The sequence below is a fragment of the Lethenteron reissneri genome, chromosome 17, assembly GCF_015708825.2.
Source record: "Lethenteron reissneri isolate LAM-NWPU_2019-01 chromosome 17, ASM1570882v1, whole genome shotgun sequence".
Classification (NCBI taxonomy): Eukaryota; Metazoa; Chordata; class Hyperoartia; order Petromyzontiformes; family Petromyzontidae; genus Lethenteron; species Lethenteron reissneri.
This window is the reverse complement of record NC_083795.1, coordinates 13030230-13049393: the sequence shown is the minus strand read 5'-3', so window position 1 is coordinate 13049393 and position 19164 is coordinate 13030230. Positions and strand designations below refer to the sequence as shown.

Here is a 19164-nt window from a genome sequence, read left to right as displayed (position 1 = left end):
GCCGTGCTGGCCTTCATAGGCGCTGTTTGCTAACAGCACTTGCCCCAACAGTATGTTGACGCTATACGCGGATCTTTGTCTTTGTACGTGAGTGAGTTCCTGCGATGTGTTTATACATGTGTGGGTGACAGTGTGTGTATATAGTGTGTGCGTGTGTGCACGCGTGTTTGTACGAGAGCAATGTAATTGCACGTGTGTGTGCGGATTTAATGACAGTTGTGGAGAGAGTGGAGAAGTTTCCGTACTTGAGCAGTGTGCTTATGACCGGCTCCGGTTTGGCAACCGAAATCTCACTCCGAATCAGTCGAGCGGAATTATCGTTTCATGAGCTGCACAACGCTGTGCGATAGCTACCTGGCATGTCCCTTCAAACAAAGCTCCGGGTCTTCTCGGCCACAGTTATGCCCTCCCTTATTTATACTTGCGAGACTTTGAGACCTCGTAAGGAACATTTGCGCCCGTTTGAAACACTCAGACTAGCCTGCCGACGATCCATCCTGGGTTTAGCCAGACTGGGCTTACAGAGCCTTGAAGGATCTGGACAAAGTCCCACCAGCTAGCTTCTCCGACAAGCTGTAGCTGCGTTGGCGGGGTCATGTAGCCCGAATTCCCAGCCACCGCATGCCCAAGCAGCATCTGTTTGGCCGGTTAGATGAGGCTAAACGGGCACGGCTACGGGCGAGAGAAGAGATGAACTGATGTGGTACAGAAGAATGTGGAGCTGATTGGACTTGCCGATGACTTGCACCAGCAGTGTCGAGATCGGCCTCTGTGGAGGAGGCTCGTGAAGGACGCTGCTACTAGGGAGTTGGAGGCTGTCGCCCTCCAGCAACAATGGAGGGGAGAGCAGCGACGCTCACAACAATGAGTGGAGCGCCGGGCGGCTAAAACGCAGAAAATTGGCAAAGTGGGGAGCACAGTTGGTACATCTGCCAGTCTTCTCAGTCAATAAACCCATGGCACCTGGCTCTGTCCCGTGACCTCCTGCAAGTGGGCCTTCGACACCTCAGGTGGCCTCAAAGTGCACCTAGCCTGGCACAGGCGACGTGGTGACGTCACCGCCACTTGATAATGTCTGTATGCATGCATGTATGTATGAGCGAGCTACGTTACGAACGAGCACCTAGTGCGATGTGTAAATATCGCCATGAGAGAGACAAAGGCGGCCGGGCGTGGTGGTGGCCACCCACTCCCTCGGGTACCATGCGTCAGCATTCATACGTGCTCGCTAACAGAACTTTTATTGCATATGAGGGTATGTGTTTATATACGAGTGTGTATAAAAGTGTGGGTCTGTGAGTGTACGAGCGTGTGTTTGTATACAAGCTTGTATATGAGTTAACTCACTGGGCTAAAAACCCGGGGAACGCCTAACTTAACCAATCCTGAACCTCCTTATAGGTCGACTCAGCATTAAATAGGTAACTGGCGCGGTGTGTAAACATCGGCACTCGGAAGACACGTGCGGGTTGTCGGGCGTGGTGTCGGCCACCCAACATCTCGTGAGCCGTCCCGGCCTTAACAGGTGCTCACAGACAGCACTTGCCCCAAAAGGTCTGTGAAGGCTATAGGGGGGATCTGTCTGTTTAGGGCCGTGCAATGTGGATTCATTCTGCCGGAGTGGGTGCGTGGGAGAGAGACGGAGACCTTACATGGCCAGGAATCTTAAGCTATTTTGCCTCTGGGCTCTTAGGCGATGGAACGCCCCCCACACCTCACCCCCCACCCCACACTTCACCCCCCCACACCTCACCCCCTACCCCACACCTGAACCCCCCACACCTGACCCCCTACCCCACACCTGACCCCCACCCCCCAACAAAAGGATACCCCGAGCAGGAGAGTTTGCCCTCCCCCCACCCCCCCCCCCAAAATGTGTACAAACCTTAGGCGATGAACTACTGGGTGGTGATGATGATCATGACGGTAGTGGTGGGTTTAATGATGATGATAATACTGATGGGTATAATGAAGATGGTTGTGATGATGATGGTGGTTATTTAAAATGGTTATCGTGATGATGACAGTGATGATGATGATGATGATCATGATGATGATCAGGACCTGGATTTGGTCAGTGGACCAGACCTAAATCTGGTTCCACCTAACAGGTGGCAACACTTTAGTGGCATCAATATCGTTATCTCATCAATAAAAGAGCAATAATGGGTTTGAAATATATTAAAATGGTTATGACATCCACATTTGATGTCGGTTGTTTTTGCTCTGATTTTGTTTCATTGTTGTATTCTGTTTGACGTTATTTCTTTGGTGTTGGTGTGGCCTGGGACTGTTTTGTTGTTTTTGCTGCCTTACCCAATTTGGAAAAAAAATCGGACTCATTAAATGAATTAATGTATATCTTATTTATTTATATTTAGTGACTTGCTTAGCATTTTCTCTATGTTGCACATTCGTTGTTTGTCGTTTCATTCTTTGCTATTGTAAACCTGCCGACCCGCCCCGTACTGGACATCTGTGAGGGGAAGGAAAAAGAGCTTCATATCTCATCAGATTCCTCCTGCTGCAGTCTCAACAAAGATGCTGATTCTAGTCACTTCTGCAAAGGAGTCTCATTGGCCAGAGTGACGTGGGACTGTTCTCCCTGTACCTGCCTGCAGCGGGAGCGTCACCTGGTTGGCATGGGCCCCTGGTGCAAAGGAATTAAGTTATAGTCCCCTGTCAAATTGCTCCTCGTAGCCCCGGTGCCTGGTGTCACTCCGACCGGCCCGTGGGCCACGGTGCCGTTGCACTGCCTGCGCACTCGATAGCCAAGGCCACTGCTTGCCCGCGTGTCTTGGCCCATTTGAATGCCGCGATCTGCTGGGCTCGTAGCCTTGGGCTGTGTACAGGTGCGCGGGAGGCATGCGTGGAATGTCGAAAGGCAAACACGTTGGGTTAGATTTAGCTTTTTTAGGAAAAGTGTTTCGAGTTTTGAAACGCGTGTCAAGAACTCTGTTCACTGACATGGTTGTCAGCAAAGCTTCTCTAAAAAAAGAAAGGAATTGGCCCAACAAATACAAATATACAATTGCAGGACTCATCATCACCACCATTTGATCTTAGCTCTTCCCCTTGGTGCAGCCGAGTCCATCGAGGACCACTTGCACAGATTCATTACCACCACAACGTAGCTTCAGGTCTCCCTCTTGGTCTCCCACCTCCACCCTGCACACGTGTCCCACCCACAATCGCAAAACTCTCCCCTTGATCACACCAACAACGCTTTCCTGCCACGTTCTATGAGCCACGGTGACAGGATGTTAACTACCTCGCCTGGTGTGCAGAAGGTCGTGAGTTCGATCCTGACCCTGACGCCTGGATGATTGCAGTTTACTTGTTCTATCCGTACCCTCGTGGATTGTTCTCCAGGTCCTCCGGTTTTTCCCTCCACATTTAGAAATATGCGTTTCGAGTAATTGGCTGCAATACATTTACACATGCTAAGCCACTTTGTTGAGCTATCATTGTTGGCCAGGTCGCTTCTTAAAAAGAGATGTACAGCATCAGTGGGCCTTACCTGGTAAGTAAATTAAAAAAAAATAGTTTAGTTAAAAAATGCTCAACTTCCAAGTTGCGCACCCTCTATCCTCCTCCAACCTGCACACGCGTCCCCACCAATCGCAACCCGCTCATCTCGATGTCATCCATAATGCACCGGTCCCACGCCATGAGCAGCATGGCATACAGCGGGGGGCTGGGAGGTTGTTGGCGGGAGGCCTTGGCTATGAATTTACAACCCCGAGAGTGAACGCAACTTGACATTTGCGCTCTGCCTTCCCCGCCCCTCGCTTTGTGTATTCGCACAGTGGGCCCCGTGCAAGGACTCGCCGTTTAGCAGCAGACAGCTCGGGTTATGTAACATAGAACACCCCCCACATAGATAGCACAACCCCTACGCTTAGCGGCAGCAACAGCACAGCTCAACTTACGGCCAACGTTTTGCACGGTGGGATATTAAACTGCCAAAAAAAGAGTTTTAGCGACGCAGTCCAACCAAAGTATCGCGTTGACCCTCCGTGAAATGTGATGCACGTACTGTTGTATACGCTTCCGACAGTGACTGAAACAGGCGACATTGCGGTCGTAAGCGCTTTGTATAAACACTCCCCAACCACCAACCCACCCACCACGTACACCCGGCAGTGAACAATAAACTGTTTAAATCGTAACTCGAGTTATGTAACTTCCAGCCGGCAGGCACACGTGTCACCGGGCACGCATGTAGCAGGCATGACCGTGCGTGGCCTCGGAGCCTCTTGGGAAGTCTCGGAGGAGCCGTGATGAAGATCACCTGGCTCGCGTCTTCCCCTAAAATTATACAGGTCCCTCGTCTTTGCCCTGAATCTCCACCACTGACGTGACTCTAAAAATCTGGTGGAATGTTGGAGAACATCGGGAGGATGTCCCGAGGCAGTTTATACTGACCTCGCCGTGGGATGATGTACCCATGCACGGCGCCACGGTAACGCGGTGTTTACTACCTCGTCTGGTATACAGGAGGTCGTGCATAGAAACGTGCATTTAGAGTATTTGGCTGCTGTAAATTCTCACATGGTAAGCCACTTCGTTAAGAAAAAGAGCTATATAGCTCAGTGGGCCTTACCTGGTAAAGTTAAAATAGTAAATCTAATAGTATATTATAGTTACCCTTTCCCCACCGATTCAGTAAATTGTTACGATTTAGGGGACATACGATTAAAGAATAGATTCCTCTTATTCTCGTTTGTACTCGCTCATCTGTCGTTTCCCGTTACCCTAGATGCAACATAACCAGATAATTTGCTAATTATTTAGATACATTGCGAATGATCAATGAGTCTAACACACATGTTCTAAAACGCGTCTTGTGACCATAAGAATGCTTTTTTTTAAAGCAGCATTGGTTCAACACAAGCAAACTGCACCGGTTTCAAAATCCAGCGTCTCATCAGCAGAGTCACGCTTGTATTTAAGTATGTTGAACTTTGTTTTCTTTCGCACCGTATGTAGCCAACCGTGTTAATCGGAGGTGCGGGGGGAGGACAACAAACTAAACACAAAAATCAGTTCCTAAACATGATAAATAATCAGTCAAAGATCTGCGTCACCAGGTAAAACAAAAAATTATCTTTGATCAACCTCGGAGCTTTCAGGACCAATGTGTTGCAGTAAGAGGGTTGGGTTTCAGGAAACATGCCATTGGCCACGATCAACCGAGATCCACACCCAGACCCAAGTGAGGTAAGATCATCTTTTAGATTAGGGTCCCTGAATGGAGATCAGAAAGGCTGCGAGTGGTGTCAGGGTCCAAATGCATGGGAAGAAAGGGGTCCAAGATATATGTGTGTTGAACTTCTGTCGCACTGTACGTAGTCAACCGTGATAATCGGAGGTGCAGGGGAAGGACAATCAACCAAGCACAAACAGCAGTTGTAAAAAAAAAAATTCTATCTAAATTAAAATTACATAGCTCCAGTGGCTTCCTAATATCGGAAGGAAGAGCGTTCCAGACGGCCGCAAAAGCGCATCTGAACGCGCATGATGCGGTGACCATCTTAATTCGATGGCCAGCCAAAAGCCACTGCTACGAGGATGACCGGAGGTGGCTGTGGTTGAAAGCCCAGAATGCCCGGGCACTTACACGACTCCAGGCCTGTTGTGTATGTGTTGCTTTCCCCACTGAAAACCAGAACCATGTCAACGGCGACATAGCAACAGCTGCTATACCAAGAGGTAATCACGGCGAATAACTGTTGGTTTCAGCACACCTTGCTTTCGTTTCTTTCCTTCTGCCAGATACCTCTGCTGTGGCACAGTTGACATTCAACCTCTTAACAACTCCACTCACAGTCTCATCACCACCACCACCACCATCATCGCCATGTGACTTTAGGTCATTTTCTTCCCCTTGGTCACCGAACTCTGGGGTGCCACTCCAATGCCCGGTAATTATCTGGCATTCTCCTCCCTGAACACGTTACACCACCCATCACACATTCGCCTGGCAGCCTTGTAAAACAAAAAAAATCCATCAACGCGCCTGTCAGAAACCCTTGACCGTTTAATGAGAGTGAGAATTGCATAAAACATTTATTGGCAAACTCATTCACTTAATTTGCCTTCGTAGGTGGGGTCTTGTTGCTGCTGCCACGCGTGTCTTATCTGCCACGTGTTTGGTTTCATGCGTTGTAGATCGCTACGTGTTTAGGATGGCACGTGTTGTAGTTTTCCACGTGTGCTTAGGCTGCCACGTGTACGTGTATATGTCGCTTTTCCATGACACGCGTGGAAACTTGCAAACGAGTGCCCGATTGCCGCGTGTGGCCACTTGCCACGCGCGCCTGCTTTCCACGCGCATCTGTAGGACACCCAACGGCGTGCGCCGACCTGCCCGTTGTTAATTGCCGTTGTTAATTTGCCGCCTGCCAAAAAAACCCACTAATGGCACGGGAGGGAGGGGAGGGAGGGAGGCTGCCGTAGACTTGTTTGGCATCTCGTGGCACGGTTGCACTCAGACTGCCGCCCGCATTGCAGGTGGAGGGAAGCAGCAGCCGTGTTTTGTCTGGAGCCACGTGTTTTGTTCTGCTCGTGCGTGCCGCGCTTGTTGTTGGATTTTGTGTTTTTATGCTTCAATCAAATTGCGGCCCTACAATCAATCCCACGTAGAAATAGGGGGCAGGGAACAGGGAGCTGGGGGGAGGGCTGAGCGAGTGGTGGAAATCCACATTCCTAGAGAGTACAGAGCAGGGTAGCAGTATTTCAATAAGACAACTATCGTCCACTCTGTACCTGGTACTTGACATTGATGATGATGTCTCGTCAATTATGGTTATCATAACTATGATAATTAGTCGACACGCAATAATTGACGCAGTTGCTCATCTCCCGTGTACAGCTCTGAGCCAGCGGTGGAAACTCCGCATGCCTATGGCGCGTCTCTCCGTGGAATGATGATGGCTATGAAATGGTCCTCGTAATGATGATAGAATGACGTTGATATGGGAACATGGTGGGTAGAATCAATCCTATAAGGGTGAGTTTGTGCTGTGTATCATAGAATGTTGCGTCGAATTCCGCGAACCCGTATCTAACCTCGATGGCCCTCCACTATAAACATCGGTCAGTTCAGCAGCATTGTTTCAAGCAAGCTGCAGCGTGTACAACATTCTTAGGCACGTGTCGTAACGGGTTGCTGAACGATACATGATAAGGTCGCACCCATTACACACAAAGTGCTTGCCACAAATGAACCACAGCACCTTGCTGATCGCGTAAAAGAAGCATAGACCATCAAGTGAACTCTGGTTATCCTCGCAGCGGCTTTTATCTGGTCATCGAACAATTATCACTGTGTCGCGCGCTTTCAGATTCGCTTCTGCGGCCGTCTGAAACGCTCTTCCTTCCGACAATTAATAGGAAGCCACTGGATCCATGCACTTTTCTAAAGAAATTAGTTTTTTGTGTTCAGTTTGTTGTTTTTCCCCGGCACCGGTGATTAGCACGCTTGGGTGCGTACAGTGCGAAAGAGAGTTCAACATTATTACATAAAATACAAGCCTCTAAATGTTGAAACATGTGCAGAGTACGCTTGTATTGAACCAATGCTGCTTTAAAAAAAAAACCCGCACTCGCAGAAGACCGCGCTGCCGATGAGATGTGTACACGGTTCTTTTTCTTGCGTGTACATCGGGGCACCGACGTCTTGTGGGTTACGCGTCGCGCGTCCACGAGGGTGATTGCGTGCGACGCGTATGACTCACGTCTGAGTGTGAGTGAGTGAGTGGGGCCGTGCCGCGCTGTGTCAACACTGCTGGGCACGGTACGTGGTGTGGCGGCGGGTCACGGAGGTTGTTTCAGGCTGAAGTGAAACGAGCTTTGAGCGACGGGAATTAATTAAATAAGGTATATATATAATTGTTCCACCCCCTAATTATCCGTTCTAACCGCTCCGCGTCAGTGCGCATGTTTGCATTAGGTGTAAGGCGACGCATCGGAATACTGCACAGCTATAAGATGTTATAAAAATATGATGATTATAATTGTTTCTATATATAACGAATTGGGGGGTGAATACACTTACACGAGTACAGTTACTTTCTGCTGAGAGTTGTGAATTCCTAACATGAGTTCTTGACTTTGCCTGACTGATAATCGACGAATGATATATATTGCAAACTAGACATACATGTGCGTAAACCTCGTCGGCAGTCTTTATTGAGTTATAGAAAGTCAGTATTGTTTGTAGAAATAAGTAATTTTTGGTGAAATAGCAAAACCTCTGACTGGGGCTGCTTCTCGTGTGTGCGTTCTGACTGCCCGAGTTGCACTGCAAGGCCCCCTTGGCAGGGGTAGTCTTCCTTGTTCGAGCTCCGCGGCTTTGTCAATTAGCTCGGTGTCATAGTCGTGCACGCTCATCGTGATCATCATCTCAAATAGGTATAATGATGCTTGATCAATGGTTGATCAATCATGATGATTGATGAATCATCAATTTGCCCGGTGCTTTCAATCAGCCCTGTGTCATAGTCGTGCACGCTGATCGTGATCATCTGAAATATACGCATGATGATTGATCATGATCACGACGATTCATCATCATCGTGCAGATTTAAGATGATGGTTGAACGTCATTATCATCTTAATTGTTATTCATATTCATCATCTTCATCATTATCACGTCTCTGTCCCTGAAGGTGATTTCATACCAGCCATTGTGTCACATCTGCAGCGCCCAAGGTTAATCCCAATTGAAATTCATCCAACTCACCGCACCAATGGCTCTTTTTACAATCTCAGAAATACAGATGCCACCACCACCACGGTCATCATCATATATACACGAACACACGCACAGTCTCATACTCATGCATATACATGCACATCTGTAATCACTCTCACATGCGTAATCTCGCATACATATGCGATACAGTATATATGTCACGCACACACACGCACACACACACATCCTCCTCCCATTATAGCCTTAGTCGACTGTTGGGGCAAGTATGTATGTTGAACTTCTTTCGCACCGCACATAGCCAACCCTGCTAATCAAAGGTGCGAAAGCCAACCAATGAAGGCCAGCACGGCACGCGAGGGGGTGGGTGGGCAGCATCACGCCCGGATGCCTTTGTCTCCCCAATGACGATGTTTACGCATCGAACCAGGTACTCATTTGAGACTAAGTCAACCTCGGGGGAGCTCCATTACTGCTTCAGATAATCGTCACCCGTGTTGGCAGTGAGCGGGACTTGAACTCGAGTCGCCGGATTGACCGCTGCGCCACTGCTCCCTCATACTCTCTGACACACACACACATTGAGCGGTGAATTAATTTTTCAGTGATGATGAAGAGCCGAGCTCGCGCGCTGTAAATCCCCGTGCGCCGCTCAGCGCGACGCGATGATGCGTTGACGCGTCCGCTCATTAATTAATGAACGCGTGCTCACATGGCCGAGCCGCATTCATTAAGAGTCTTGTTCACGAGGCCTCGGTGACTGACGTGTGCACCGCTCGCTTATATGACGATGATGATGATGATTTCAACACCATTATGAGCAGTAGTATCATTATTATTTCCATAATCATCACAACCGCTTTCATCAACCATCATCATGACAACCACCTACTTTCTTGATCATTATCATCACAATCACCCCCACCAATTTCACCACAACCGCCATCATCGTTACAACCACCACCATTTTCATCATCATAATCTCAACCACCACCATCACCACTTGCATTAGTATAATCACTGCTATTACGGATTTAATCAACACAATCACCACCACCATTCTCACCATCAACACCATCACTAGTTGCTCCATACCTGCAACTTTTGGATGACAGCGTGGCAAGCCACATAATCTTCCCGCTAAATATACATTTCATTATATATTGTATTACTCCCTCCTTCCCAAATCCCTTCCTCCCTCGTCACCACGACCATCTCACCCGGCTGCCCCCCCCCACGCGCACTCAGGTGATTGGTTGCTCAGGTGGGGGATTATCCTCGGGAGGAGGGCACCAGGGACCCCTTGGCGACGCGGCGTGGCATTCGTGTGGGCTTGGCTGTCGCCGTGCGATGTCTCGTGGTGTTACGGTTCTGGGATTTGTTGTTAAGCGTTAATAATAATGATGCCTTATTCGTCTTAGGCTTGGCTTTAGAGTAAATGTTTGTACATTAGCCGCAGCGATATGCTCATGTTATTGTTAGGCTGAGCGTTAGAATTAGTGGCACAAGGCAAATGCTGCTGTTAGGGTTCACGTGTAAACTGTATTGTTAGGGCTAGGGCTAGAGTTTAAGAGTCAGTGTTAGGGAGAGTGAGGGTCAGTTAGGGTCAGTGTCAGCGTTTGGGTCACCATCCGTGTTTGGGCTCAGAATGTATCCGTTCACCCTTCCCACTGCCCCCAGTATTTATTGTCCAAATCTCTCAATCGCGCTCTCTCTCTCTCTCGCCCTCTCTCTCCCTCGCCTCTCCCCCTCTGCCCCCACGCGCTATCGCTCTCCATTGCCCTCTCTTTTTCTCTCCCTCGTTTACTCGCGTTCTATCATTCGCTCTCTCTTCGTGAGCCCCGCGTGGATTAATTTAATCCCGGGGAAGCTCCTACAACCGACAACGACAAAAAAACATATCCACTATCCCCTGCTCGGACCCCAAAAATTCTGCCGACTCAACGATTCTCACGCTTGGGGCATCCACTGGGGGGAGGGGTGGCAGAGTGAATCAGATCTCGTCCTCTACACCAAGAGCTGAGAACGATGGAAACAATAAATCTCAAAGCTTCGATGAAAATAAGAAACAAGAAATGGAAATATATAAAAGTACGGCAGAAATGTGGCGTGGGCAGCATTGGAAAGCGTGAAATTTGAGGCGTGCACGTGACGACCCAACCCCGTGTGATCCTCTTCTCGCCTCGATGGGTTCTACTGAGGCCTCAGGCCACGCTGGGTGGGCATTTCACAAGAACGATTGAAATCTTCGCTGGATAATTATCAGCACATTATTTGGTGACCCTGCAGCTGTGTTGGCGGTGGTGCAAAAGCACAATTAACAACAACAAAATATCTGCTTGGTTCTTTCGGTAAAGTCACGTAGAATGGAAACAATAAAAATAATAAAATAATTCTCACGACGTTTCGGCCACAACGCAAGCAGCCGTCATCAGGTGAAGACCAGGTCTGTCGGGGAGACAGCGTCTCACCTGATGACGGCTGCTTGCGTTGTGGCCGAAACGTCGTGAGAATTATTTTATTATGTTTTATTTTATTATTTTTATTGTTTCCATTCTACGTGACTTTACCGAAAGAACCAAGAAGATGAATCCCTGCAGTCACGAAAGCTTTAAATCGAAACAACAAAATACCTCAACACGCGTTCGTCAATACGACTGTCACCTTAAAAAGGAAACGTATACAATGGAAAACGTTTCGGGCAATGGGCCTTCTTCAGAGCACGTACTTCTTCTGGCCTCTCTACGAGCTGTGAAGAAGGGCCGTAGCTCCAAACGTCGCCCAATGTATACTCTTTCTTTTTTAAGGCCGCAGTTTTATTGAAGAATGTGCTGAGGGTTTTTTTTCAGTTAAACAAAGGCCGGCGTGATCACGTGGCCCAATGACGCGAGCAGGGCAGACGCAACAAAAAAAACAGTCTGAACAAAAGAGCGGTGGCGCAGTGGTTATCGCACTCGGCTTTGATCTTGGCCACCCAATTTCGAGTCGCGGCCACGGCTAACGTCAGAGCGGCGTGCGATAACTGAACCAGTTCTCCGACACCCCCGTCACCGACCCGCACTGACCAGCGCGGTGAAGTATGGTCCAATACCCCCCCCCCCACCCCCCACGACCGACAGGGCATGTGGAAGGCTTTCATCCAGCAGTGGATTGACCAAAGGCATGTACAGTATGTTGGTCATGAACAGTATTACTGTTTCACTATTATTATGTTAACAAGACAAGATATTCCAAATGTTTCCGTGGGAGCAAAGGTGTCACTTGCTTCGTGTGATGGGAAAGCCACCAGGAAGACCAGTCGAGCGGACCTCTCTGGAACCCTCGTTACAAGCTCCTCTCACAAAGACAAAGATCCCCCGTGTAGCCTTAACAGACTGTTGGGGCAAGTGCTGTGAGCGAGCACCTATTAAGGCCGGCACGGCATACCGAGGGGGTGGGTGGCCAGCACCACGCCCGGCCGCCTTTATCACCCCAGTGGCGATGTGTTTTACACACCGCACCAGGTACTCATTTGAGGCTGAGTCGACCTAGGGGAGGCCTCACACGCAGAGGCTCACAGACATCCGTTACAAGAGACAATTGTTCCGCACCTCCGATTAGCATGGTTGGCTACGTATGGTGCGAAAGAAGTTCAACAAACACCAACATACAATTGTTCGTGCACAATCATAAAACAATGATAATGATGAAGCGCCCTTTGTCGATCCACTGCGGGGGGGGGGTGAGGAAGGAAGAGTGATGGGGAGTGGAGTTGGGGAGGGGGCGGCTACGGGGAGATGGAGCGAACTCAAGGGGGAGGGAGGGAGGCTGTGGAGGAGGAGAAGGAAGAGCGAGCCGGCGATTCTCCAGGACTGGGTGCGAGATGAGGGGGGGGGGGCTTTAATTGGCTCGCAGTGTGGGGCCAGGGATCACGAAAACAGCCGTTCTCTAGGGAAGGGCTGAAGCGAGGTCGTGGAGGTCCCTGAGCCCTGAACAAACTCGGCTGACCCAAGGGTAGCGACGGTTACCTTCCTATGGTAACAGGGTTACCCGCGTTCAAGCTGCAGAGTGGGAACTCACTCGCTGTGCAGTGCGCACATGCTACACGCGTGTACAGACCACACACGTGCACGCGTCACACACGTGTGCGCGCTTCATAGTTCGAATGTGTATCGCACGTGTAAGGTCACCGTACGCACAAGCACGTGTGAACACTACACGTGTGTATACATGCATGCATGTACACTGCACGTGTGAATTTTTACACCAGTTTATACGTACATGTGCACTGCACGTGTAAAAACTACACTACACGTATGTATACATGCATATTCAATGCGCGTGTGTACACCACACTACACGTGTGTGTGTGTGTAAACTACACACGGACCAGACTACACGTGTTTATACGTGCGTGTGCACTGCGCGTGTGTAGTTTACACACACACGACCGCGCGCGGTGGAGTTTACGAGCGCGCACAATGCGCCCGCCGTTAATCCTCTGCGCGCGCACAATGCGGATTAATCGCAACGAAACGTCGTCTGTGAGCGAGCACTGTCCCCGCAGCGCCTCGTGCGCTTTGCTGCGTCTCTCTACCGCGCTGCACCGCGCGGCTCGGGGAGGAAGTCTCCTCTCGCCCATCACACGTCGCACGCGAAACGGAGCCGTCTCAGCAACGAGTGCGGGGCCTCTTGGATGTTCCGCAGAGGGCCCGCGGGACAGAGAGAGATGGACTTGCACGCATCGTTTTGGAGGGGGGGGGGGGGCTCCTAAAGATGTATGTTGTCCTCGACACAGAGTAAAGACTGCACGATACATCAAAAGACAAAGAGACCCCGTATAGCCTTTAACAGACTGTTGGGGCAAGTGCTGTTAGCGAGCACCTATATGAAGGTCGGCACGGCACACGAGCGGGCGGGTGCGTTGCCAGAACCACGCCCGGTCACCTTTGTCTCCCCATTGGCAATGTTTACAGATCGCACCGGGTACAAATTGTTAAGGCTGAGTAGACGTAGGAGAGGCCCAGGACCGGTTCAGATAATCGTCACTAGTATTGGCCCTGAGCGGGACTCGGGTTCGTAGCACAGAGCACTAACCACTGCACTACCGCTCCCCACCTGCAAAAACAAATATTCCCAAAAAAGCCTGAACACACTGTTGGGGCAAGGGCTGTTAGCGAGCACCTGTGAATGTCGGTACGGTACACGAGGGGTGGGTGGCCAGCACCACGCCCGGCCGCCTTTGTCTCCCTAGTGGCGATGTTTACACACTGCACCAGGTACTCATTTGAGGCTGAGTCGACCATCTCCAACTACACCCACTCATCCACACTCACCTGCACCCACCCACACTCATCTTCACCCACCCACACTCACCTTCACCCCCCCACACTCACCTGCACCCACCCACACTCACCTTCACCCCCCACACTCACCTTCACCCACCCACACTCACCTGCACCCACCCACACTCACCTGCACCCACCCACACTCACCTTCACCCCCCCACACTCACCTGCACCCACCCACACTCACCTGCACCCACCCACGCTCACCTGCACAAAACCACCACAGCGTCAACACCCCTCTCCCCGCATCCACCCACCCACACTCACCTCCACCCACTCATCTTCACCCATCCACCCACACTCACCTTCACCCACCCACACTCACCTTCACCCACCCACACCCACCAGCACCCACCCACACTCCCTTCACCACCCACACTCACCTGCACCCACCCACACTCACCTTCACCCACCCACACTCACCTTCACCCACCCACACTCACCTTCACCCACCCACACTCACCTGCACCCACCCACACTCACCCTTGCCGCAGGGCCCCTTGCCGGTCTGCGTGACGGTTGCGTCCCCGCGGCTCTGCGCCCTCCAGTCGGCGGCCCTGAGCTCGCACGCGGAGCTGTAGGTGATCCCGTCCGAGCCGCACACGGGGTACGGGGCCTTGCACACGCACTCGCCGTGGCCGCGCTTCTTGGCACCTTGCGGCCTCTGGCACTCGTAGCCCAGGGCGCAGCGGCCCTGGTCACTGCCTCCGCACGGTTCGCCAGCGACCCGGGCGCAAACCTGGGGGGCGGGGGGGTGGGGGGCAGTTGAGGGCAGGCGAGAATGCGAAAGCGCATTTCTTAACTGTACTGTAAATAGATTGTCCTACCGCTATCATTCATTCGCTCAATCCATCGCGCGCCAACTCGATATTAACCATCATGAACCACCACTTACCATCGTCCACCCAGCCACTATATCGATCACAAATCCACTCACCACCCACCACCCATCCACTCACTATCAATCGCCACTCACCATCGACCACCAATGAACACTCACGGGAACCCATTGCATACGACATAAACGATACAAATATATATATCGATGCTCACACGTGAGCTTGACAATCCATATTCATCTACGAATCGGTACATCGCCACACCCTGATGCCCCCTTAACTAACCCTGACCTGGTTGGCTCAACGCTCCCATCCGTACCTCGCATCGAGACAGCCCAGGGACGGAGCAGCTTTGTGAATTAGTGCAACTACTGATCAACTTTCAATTAAGATACGATGATTGAGCCTTTGCCCAAAATTTCTCAGAATGCACCGATCTCGGAACGGCTGCCAGGTCTATGCTCACTGCCTTCACTAAGCCACGCTCGGTGGTGAAGTATGGTCAAATACCCCCCCCCCCGTCCCCCACGGCCCGCCCCGTGGTCGATTTTTCTCCGGGTCCTCCGGTTTTTCCATCCACATTTAGAATCGACGTTGGTTTAGTTCAGGGGTGGAGAACGTTCGGCCCGCGGGCCGTGTATGGCCCGCGGAATCATTTGGTGTGGTCTTGCCAAGGGAACCGCAGGCGGGACTCGAAATTCAATAAATCTAGGAGCAAGCCTGGAAAAGCAGTTGCGAGTAGCAACATCATCAATACCAGCTAACGTCACACGCCTCACCAAAGAGAAGCAGTTCCAGCCATCACATTAGGGGTGAGTTAATTAAATGTTTGGCCAAATATAACGGGCTAATTTTTAAGTTGATCATTTTGTATGGCCCGCGAATGATGTTATATAAATATCCAAATGGCCCTTGGCAGAAAAAAAGGTTCCCCACCCCTGGTTTAAAGTGTTTGGCTACTGCTTTACATTTCCACACGACGATAAGCCACTTCGTTGAGCTATCATTTGTGGCCAGGTCGCTTCTGAAAAAGAGCTCATGTGTATAGCTCAGTGGGCCATACCTGGTAAATAAAAAAAAACATAGTTGAGTAGTTTGTAAAGGAGCATTTATCCGGACAGCTCCGGCACGCGAGCACTGATTAACAGCAGAGTGGGATTCCTCCCGCTCGCTCAATTATTAACTCGGCGCGTTACGGATGATTTGCGCGGAGCCGCGAGGTTGGTGAGATGGGGGCGACCCCTACGAAGCTTCGAGCCCCCCTCCCGCCCTCCCCACACACTTGGCCGGAGACCTTGAGAACTTGCATCGACATCGAACCGAGGTAACAAACATACTCGCGGCTCATGGTGGCGGTGGAGTCGACATGGCAGCATCAGGAGCTCTGAGGTTTGGCGCTTCGCGAAGTCAGCATCGCAGAGTTAGGATCAATATACATGAATAAGGGTCATTGCCCGAAACGTCGCCTAATATTAATGTCACACAGTTATGAACAAATGTGTTGCGTTTTTCTTGTCATTCGTGCACAACTTCAAACGCAGCATCACCAAATAATGCTTATAATCTGAAGTTTGGCAACCAAGGCTCAGATAAATGGGATTGAGAAAGCTCATCATTATCCTCAGCCATGCCATGGTCAATCCACTGCTGGATGAAGGCCTCCCCCAAGCAGCCGCTATCTGTAGCGGTTCTGCGGTGTAAACATAGGAAGCTAGGGGCTCTCGGATCAAAAGTCTCAAGACTGAAGTTTCAAGTTCATTTTGTTTAACCGGGTGAGAACTCAAGATACGAGGAAGAGTCTAATTTGCAAGAGTAACCTGGGTCACCAAAATGACAAAAGCAAATGAAATAAAACAAGGAACTACAATAAATCAAAGAGAAATCAGAACAAAAAACAACTGTATCACACGAGGGAGGGGGTGGAGTCGGGTTTAAAACTGGCTCTGGGATTTGGGGTCCCGGGGAAACTCGGCGTGCCGAGGAAACCGGCGTTGGAGATTATCACGGGACATATCGGGGTATAGGGAACAGGGGTCCCGAGGAGATGGGGGCCAGGGGGGGGGAGGGGGTTGGTCTTACCTTGCAACAACTGCACGGGCCCTTGACGAACCCCTGCGGACACTTTTCCTTCGGCAGCTCGGGGCACTTGATCTTGTCGCACGAGGGACATTTCGCCACTCCGCCGCCTCCTCCCTGTCCGCTCACTCCTTTCCGTCGCTGCCCGCCAGGCTCCCCCGCCTGGGCAGTAGCGGGCAGCAGCAGCGCGGCGCAGAGAAGGGCAGCGACTCCCAGCAAGGGCAGCGGCAACGCGAGGCGCATGGTGACAGGAGTTGGCGGCTGGTGGTGGTGTGCAGGTTCGGGTTGGCTGAAGCTAATTGCCTAGCAGCGGAAACAATCTTCTAGACCAAGATCGACACGGCGGGAGAGTTGACTTTGCTACCTGAGTGGCGGCCGGGCTGAAGAGGAGCGCTCGTTACTGCTGCTGCAGCTGTTTCTGTTGCTGCTTTCCTGTACGGAGTGAGGGATTTGGGTTGGGTTGCTCTTTCGCTGCTGTAGTTGAGAGAGCGGCCCCGCCTATTCGGTGGGAGGTGGTGGTGGTGGGAGGTGGTGGTGGTGGGTGGTGGTGGTGGGTGGTGGTGGGAGGAGGTAGGCGCGATCCCAGTCCCCCGGGGAGACGCGCGCGGAGGGAGGTGGTGGAGGGTTAGGGGCACGGGAAGGGGTAGCGTGGTGGTGGTGGGAGGGAGAGACCGAGTTGGGAGCGCTGTGTGGAGCGAGGCTGTGGGTGGTTAATTAGCTCCATGGGTAGTGGCTCTTGCGATCAGGAGTTTCCGAGCAAAATTCCACCCGCCTCCACCACCCCATCCGCCCGTCGCTCTCCTTCATCCGTTCCTCTTTACCAACCCCGTTTGCTCGGAGTGCTGCTTCAGTGACGATGTTGTCTGTTTAACCACCATCGTTATTACTACTACCACCATTAATAGCAATCATAATTGGCATCAGCCATAATCATCGTCGTCGTCATAATAATCATCACCAGTATCGTCATCATCATTATAATCATATTAATCGTTATAATCATCATTATGGTCACCATCATCAATCATACACCTAATCACCATCAACATCATCGTTAGATTGTGGCCTTTTACGAAGTGAACGTTGTAGATCGTGTGACATCAACTACAAGCATTTGGCTACATATAATGCACGATGCTCGAAGTGTGCCGTAAATATTGCCGGCAAACTCATGTGAGATCAACAAATTAGACAATAACTGTCCCTGTACCATTACCAGTGTGAATCGTCCCTTTTAAAGAAGACCCTCCAGGAGTTGAAACGACTCCAGTGGTCACATGTACACATCCATTAATTCTTCTGATTATTATTATTTCAAATGCCTGATGATGTAGATGCAAATCAACGACGACAATTTCACATTCAGGTGGTGAGGCCCAGACAACCGCGTCAGGAGCAGTGGAGTGTATCGCTCTGATGTATCCGTGTTTATGGATCGGGCATTGCATCGTTATATATTGTGTGGTCTGTTCTGGATCACCACAGTCGCACACTACTGGAGAGTTTTTAATTTTCCATTTGTGCATCAAGTATCCCTATCTGCCATGGTTTGTGCGGATGTGGTTTAGAATGGACCCCATGAACTTTGCAAAAAAATCAAAACCGGGGATCTTCTTCGTTGGATCCTTAATAAATTAATCGCTATTGATTGACGTCGCGCAGTGTATAATGGTCATCCCCCCTTTGTTCATCCAAAGATGGATGAAGTCTAGATTTGAAGCTTTCGTGACTGCAAGTATTATTTTTATTTTACTTTTATTAAATTTTATTTTTTACCTACGTGACTTTACCGAAAAAACCTAAGAATATGGATGCAGTCCTCTCAACTCCGTGTGGGTCATGGGCAATGGTTGACTCTACCCCACCACGCTATTCAGTGCGTCCAGGCGAAGGGTGGATGTCACCTTTCAGCCGATGCCAGCCACCGTGGCCCCGTAGTGCAGTGCGCTAACCACTCCACCACCGCCCAGCGTACAGATATAAAATGTTTATGACCATACGCACGTGTGAGATATGTAACTGTCTAAGGGTGTCCTGGGAACGACCGGCACACAATTACACCGTGGCACAATAAAACACTCGGCCAGGCGGACGTCCGTAAAATATATGACCTGAATATGAGCAGACAGAGAGAGACATCTCCCCACATTTTATTATTAACATATAACTCACTCAGTTGACGTGTCACTGGTGTCAGAGGACC

At 50.5% G+C, this 19164-nt stretch overlaps 1 protein-coding gene across 1 annotated transcript in view; it reads right to left on the bottom strand.

Annotated features, from left to right (window-relative positions):
• The window catches only part of IGFBP7 (insulin like growth factor binding protein 7), a 34200-nt gene extending 16764 nt beyond the window's left edge, over positions 1-17436 (bottom strand). Inside the window, exons 1-2 of the mRNA XM_061553176.1 lie at positions 16965-17436; positions 14530-14785 (exon numbers count right to left, since the gene is read on the bottom strand). Of these exons, the coding sequence (XP_061409160.1) occupies positions 14530-14785; positions 16965-17204 (496 nt within the window). The 5' untranslated portion in view covers positions 17205-17436. The remainder of the gene's footprint in view (positions 1-14529; positions 14786-16964) is intronic.
• Between the last annotated feature and the right edge of the window lie 1728 nt (positions 17437-19164).